Raw genomic sequence first — 6,165 nt, 5'->3', positions numbered from 1 at the left:
CAATTGTTTAATTTTTTATTATTTCCTCCTTTTAGTGATAATTAGAGATAAATGGATCTAAATGGATAAGATACAATAGACTCATCTTATCGCTTGGCTCTTAAATAAAATAAAGGTAAGAAAGGAAAACGCGTTGGGATGAGCCATCATTTCTGCATTGTCTATGGGCATTAGAATACAGCAATGCTATTAGTGTGGACTAACCCCACTGTAAATTCGGCAGGTGACAACAGTAATCCAGCAGACTTACTGGAGCCAGGGCCAGGGACATTTGTCGGAAGTGAGAACCTGGAATGGTTACGTTAATTAGTCCTTTCTGATAGCTATTATCCATGTTTTCTGTTTCCCCTTTGATGTGGTTCACACTTGCATAGCCAAGGAGCTATAAAACAAGAGACTCACCATGGACTCAGATCTCAACCACACACAAGGTAAAGCTGGTAGGTCCAGCCACCACAGACTGGGCTTCAACATGGTCAGGCAAAGCTTTTCTATAGACTTTATCCTAACTGGAAGTAAAGAGGAGACACTACCTGAGAAAGACGCCTCCAGACCCCACATCCCTTGTGTCCCACAGCCACAGCCTCCATGCAAGTACTCCGAAAGACCCAACCAACTCAAAAGGCACGACCAACCAGAACCATCAGAGGATACCAAGAACCTCTCTCAAGAACAGGACAATTGTCTTCAATATGTTGCTTCTTCCACAACCAGTGAGTATTCATTTTAAACAATTGGACTTGAATATTTTCTTACATTTTTTTTAGATGTTTGTGCTTTGTATCATTTATTGTATAAAACATAATATATTATCATTTATTTTTATACAATAGATGAAATCAATGTACATCTATGCTTAAGTAATATTTTATGTATTTATGTATTTTATGTTAATATTTAACATAATCCACCATCAATGTTTTAATTTCTTCAAAAACAACTGGATTTAACTAAATTATCATTAGAATTTTAAACTTCATTTCAAGTTAGAATAATATTATCATTTTGTTAAATCCAGGCAATTACAATAATATTTTTGGCTGTTTTAATCGGCACATAAACACGTTGACTGCACAAATATACATTTTTATATTGTCTTAAGAAATCATAAGAAGTTAAAGGGTTTTTCTTGGTCTTTAATGGTTTGTCTAAAGGATGGGTTATTAATATGGATAGGTGGGGCAAGTACCCCACCCATCACCTAATTAAAGGAGGAGTGGTCCTTGGGACTGCACTATACACCTTGTGGTGGCTGTGTCTGGAATTGCAGCTCAGTCCCATTCACTTCAATAGGACTGGACTGCCGAGAGATCCAATTCCATCACAGCCACTACAAGTAGCACAGAGATGTTCTTGGTAAAGTGTCCTTATCAAGCAACTAATAGTGGTGGCATCACTGAAAACCCATCCATCCAGTCTCTCATAAGTTTACACCATCAATATCAAAGTCCCAGAAAAACATATTTAATATTGTCTGTTTTCATGGATCAGATCCATCAAATGCCAATGGGCCTGTAAATCTCTGCAGACCATGGTGTAACATTAAGAAATTGTGACAACCACGACCTGGGATTACATTAATGAGATTTCTTGTATATGAGCCACAACCTATAGAGTTGAAGGAGTATCCTAAGATTGATTGGTGGCATAATTTCTAAAATTAAAGGGATATTCCCATTTCAGCAAATAATTGTTATTGCTTGTATTATAAAAAGTTATACAATTTTCCAGTATACTTTCTGTATCAATTCATCACGGTTTCAAGATCTCTGCTTGCTGCCCTACCAGTGCCCTACCAGTGGATAGAAGTCTGACCATGGTCATGTGATGTCACACAGGTGCACAGCTTGTTATATCACACAGCTATGATAACTCTCCATGATACTAACGAGCCGTGCACCTGTGTGACCATGGTCAGATTTCTGTCCCCTGGAAGTAAACATAGAAGCTTTCTATAGAATGACAGAAAGCAGAGATCTAGAAAACGGTGAGGAATTGATACAGAAAGTATTGTAAAATTGTAGAAGTTTTTATAATACAAACAATAACATTCATTTGCTGAAACTGGAACACCCCTTTAAACTTATAGATCTACACATGCAATTCTTTCATTTATTTTTAGCAGTATTTTTGGGAAAAATTGTAAAAGGTGGGATATCAATGGCTGTTGGCGATCAGGACCACCTGCCTTAAAAGACTTCTACCATCAGTTTTACTGATGGGGGATTAGTCCTACTAGCCAGTTCCTGAGAAACAGTTCTCCTAGGACTTCTTTTATCATAACTCTACACCATAAATTTTGGCAATTTAGATTTATAAAAAGTTATAAAAGTCGGTCTGGAGCTTCTCGGTCTGCCGCTCCAGCTACGTCACTGGAGGTTCTCGTCTTGTAATTTATTCACTCTCTGTTAATCTACAAGTCCTTCCTGATGTCATCTGCTCTATGCACTGTGGATGGACAGGACCAAGCAAGACTTGAATTATAACATGGGAGTGAATAAAAGACAAGGCGCTCGGAGGTGCTCTGGTGACGCAGCTGGAGCACTCAAGACTGATAAGCATAACTTGTATGACTCTATAAATCAAGGTGAATAGAGTTGTAATAAAATAAGTCCTGAGAAGAACAGTTCCACAGGAACTGGTTAGTAGGACTAATCCACCATCAGATGGTAGATGCCCTTTAGCTTGAAGAAGAAGTCCTTCTTCAAGCTCATGCATAGGACCAAGCTGCAGAGGGCTCCAGTGTTCAGCAAACCCTCTACAAAATGCACAGGGTTGTCCCTGGTAGATGTCCTAGTCTCCTCCCTGGCACACCTCCCCATTTTCATGTTTCACCAGGATCTTGTTCTTGTGTTTACGTGAATGATTTATGTTCTTTTTACCGTTGTTCCACAGCTCAGCACAGAGATTGGGGAAGTGCAGACGATTCTACTCCCAGTTGTTCAGAGGATGAAAGTGAGCAGGCCGGTTCTCACAGTCCAGAGAGTAGTCTACAAGACGATGTAGACCATGGGGGCAACAGCCCTAAAAGTGAAATGCAACGAAGAATGAGAACAGCTTTCACATCTCAGCAGATCTGCAAGCTTGAGGAAATGTTCAAGAAGCAACGATATCTGGGGGCATCAGAAAGGAAGAAGTTGGCAAGTTCCCTTCAATTGTCTGAAATCCAGGTTGCTACTTTTCTTATATAAGTGGACTAAATTGTTGTTGGATGAGAAGATTGTAAAGTGTTTTCTACGAGAAATCTAGTCAAAAATATAAAATATAAATTCTATATCTTGAGCGGGACAACATGGCTTCAGTAAGCTTCAGGATTTCATTTGTGACATTTTATGGCATTTTAATGAAAACTTGGTCACAACGGTAATGGTCATGATCCAGGTGTTTATTCCAGAAGATTGGAATGGAAATCCATTCCATGGATCTGACAATGTAGCTGGTCTATTAGAGATCTACCTCTGTTGATAGTCCTTATTGATTCCATTGTGTCCTAAGAAAGTTTTTACATTTTATAATGTAATTTTATCCAAAAATCGTTTTTAGTAGGACCCTTTCATTGTTTATTGTGTATATGGGTGTCCAAACTCCCCTACAGTTTATTTATGGGAATAGAAGGGTGCAGTCATGATGAATCCCATCATTTTGTTCTCCTAAAAAAATAGTGGCTTATTCCACTTGATCCACTAAGAACACACGAATACTCAGCCAAGCTAACTTGTTTTCTGCTAAACAGGTTAGGCCTTATCTACAGGATCACAAGAATGGAGGGTCCAATGTAACCCCATCGGATTGTTTTTGGAAATCTCTGTTAGCTCCATAGAGATGAACGGGGCAGTCCGGCCATGCACGACCAGCTGCTACACTCATCGTATATTGAACCCCCCGTTCTCGTGATCTGTGGGGGTCTCATCAGTGAGGCCCCCACTGATCTGCAAGTTAGGGGATAGGGCATGCGGGAAAACCCCTTTAATGGACGAAGAAGAACATTGCTTAGCCAAACTTATTTGACCAGCTTTAAGTTTTCATTCAGATGGTGCTGAAAAGGTTTCATTTTATCATCTGCATTATGGAACCAGCCCAGTCCGACATTTCACGGGTGTCTGGATTTTATTGGTACAACAAGATAAGCATCAAATGTGAATGCATTATGAAAATTTGAATGCGGCCTACAGGACAACCTGTTGCCTCTACTTTGGGGATGCATATAAAGGTCAGCGTCTAGTGGCCACAAGATTTTTTTAGATGTTGATAAGGTTTCTCAATAAATTGAGAATAACATTATTCTTTCATTACAGGTTAAAACTTGGTTTCAGAATCGAAGGATGAAACTAAAGAGGCAAATGCAAGACCACCAACATCGCCTGACCACATCTTCTGTGTGCTACAGTCACCCCCTCCCTTATTATCATGGACCTCCAGTACCAGTTAGTAACTTGCCTTTCTACCAAACTCCATCCCATTCCTATCCAGCTCCTGAGTCTTCTTACACCGCAGACCCAAGATTCCTGTCTCCGGCAGTGCCACACCAGGCCCTCATGAACACTAGCCATCCAGAACAATACGGTCCATATTTCAATGCTCGCTATGTGTAGTTCTACCTTGGGACTTTTTGGCTTCATAAATATCTTGTTTGCTGCTTTTTGTGTTTGTTTTGTGATAATTTAAATTATAATACAGAAATGTATATTCCAGTCTATGAAGTATCCTGAGATGAGGACAATCTGTGTAATATAACTTTAAATTGTACAGTAATTATCTGCCGCCGTTATCATCTCGTTTCCATTGTATCGGTAGTAAAATATCTAAATATGTCCATATGTTAATATATAATATATGTTCTTAACTGCAATGTTTGGTCTGGTTACTGTTCTTATTATGATGGACAATATCATACATACATTGTAGAGTGATGCCACCATAAAACTTTGGCCAACCATACAGGACCCAACTACAAGGCATCCAGGTTTCACACGTGCTAAGACTTTCCTTGTGCGGCCAGGTTGACTTTATATATTTTGGAATGTAAATATAGTGGGACCTGTCACAGTCTATGGGAATAGTCCTTGGGACTAAAGTCAGTGGACTCCCTGGACCTCCGCGGGGGATAAAGATGCTAGCCGTGGAGTCTAAGCGGAGTCTAAGTGGACTCCTCGTCTTCGACAGAGCCCTCCGCAAAACGGGATGGACTTGCTGCGGCGAGGAGCCATCAGGTCGCTCCACGGGTGCGATTAGGCCCGCAGTGGCAGCCAAGGTAGGGACACAGGGCAGGCAGGACCATGGAAGGCAGGACCACGGGAAGGCAGGACCACGGGATGGCAGGACCTCGGATGGACGGCTGGCAGGACCTCGGAAGACCACTATGATAACTGGAACGCCAAAGGATTACAGGACCGCCACAGGATTACAGGACCGCCACAGGATTACAGGACCACCAAAGGATTACAGGAACACGGGAACACCACAGGAACACGGAGGCGTCTGGAAATGCTCTGGAATCACGGAGGCGTCTGGAAACGCTCAGGGAGGCTTTCTCTTCAGTAGAATGACCTGAAGATCCGGCAGAGGATGCTGGGAGTCGCCAGGCTATATAGCAAAGCCGGGATGCCAGCACCAATAAGGAGGATGCTGGCCCTTTAAATTCTTGAAGAGAGGGGCGCGCGCTGCCTCGTCCGCGAGGAGGAGCCGGGGACCGGAGCCAGGAACCGGAGAGGTAAGCAGCACACGGTGGAGAACTGGTGTACCCGCAATCCGCGACATGGATCGCGGGGGCACCCGTGCCATGACACCAGATCTGGGCCGGGCAGTGTATGGGTGCTCTCACGATCCCAGACATGGATCGTGGGGTCACACGTTACAGGACCCCACTAATAATATATTTGTTTACATAATGCCCTTTTGTTGGACCCCCCCACTTAAAGTGCCCTCTTTTCTATAGGCTCAAATTTATGTTATCTCTTCTGTATCCCCCACAACTTATGCTCTCCTTTCTGTACCCCTCTTTAACTTATGATGCCCTATCTATAACCCCAACTAATACTACCCTTTCTTTAGCTCCACCCAAGTTTTTCTGCTTATTCTGTGACTTGGCAAGTTTATGTTCTGTTTTCTGCAGCATCCCCCATCTTATGCTGCCCTCTCAGTAACCCCCCTCAGCAACCTACGCTG

At 42.1% G+C, this 6,165-nt stretch overlaps 1 protein-coding gene across 1 annotated transcript; it reads left to right on the top strand.

Moving 5' to 3' along the window:
• Positions 1-472: 472 nt before the first annotated feature.
• Positions 473-4,592, top strand: LOC140105471 (homeobox protein pv.1-like). The gene is made up of 3 exons (XM_072129423.1): positions 473-713; positions 2,896-3,170; positions 4,296-4,592. The coding sequence occupies exons 1-3, from the start codon at positions 473-475 to the stop codon at positions 4,590-4,592; spliced, it is 813 nt and encodes a 270-aa protein (XP_071985524.1).
• Positions 4,593-6,165: the final 1,573 nt, after the last annotated feature.

Source organism: Engystomops pustulosus, chromosome 11, assembly GCF_040894005.1.
Source record: "Engystomops pustulosus chromosome 11, aEngPut4.maternal, whole genome shotgun sequence".
Taxonomy (NCBI): domain Eukaryota; kingdom Metazoa; phylum Chordata; class Amphibia; order Anura; family Leptodactylidae; genus Engystomops; species Engystomops pustulosus.
The sequence above is the reverse complement of the archived record's forward strand: the minus strand, read 5'-3'. Positions and strand labels throughout refer to the sequence as shown.

What these genes read in the sequence shown, in the direction of transcription:
- LOC140105471 (XM_072129423.1), top strand. Translation starts at nt 473, where the DNA reads ATGGTCAGGCAAAGCTTTTCTATAGACTTTATCCTAACTGGAAGTAAA. An exon ending in TGTTGCTTCTTCCACAACCA is followed by an intron (nt 714 to 2,895) that starts GTGAGTATTCAT and finishes GTTGTTCCACAG; the next exon opens with CTCAGCACAGAGATTGGGGA. An exon ending in TTCAATTGTCTGAAATCCAG is followed by an intron (nt 3,171 to 4,295) that starts GTTGCTACTTTT and finishes CTTTCATTACAG; the next exon opens with GTTAAAACTTGGTTTCAGAA.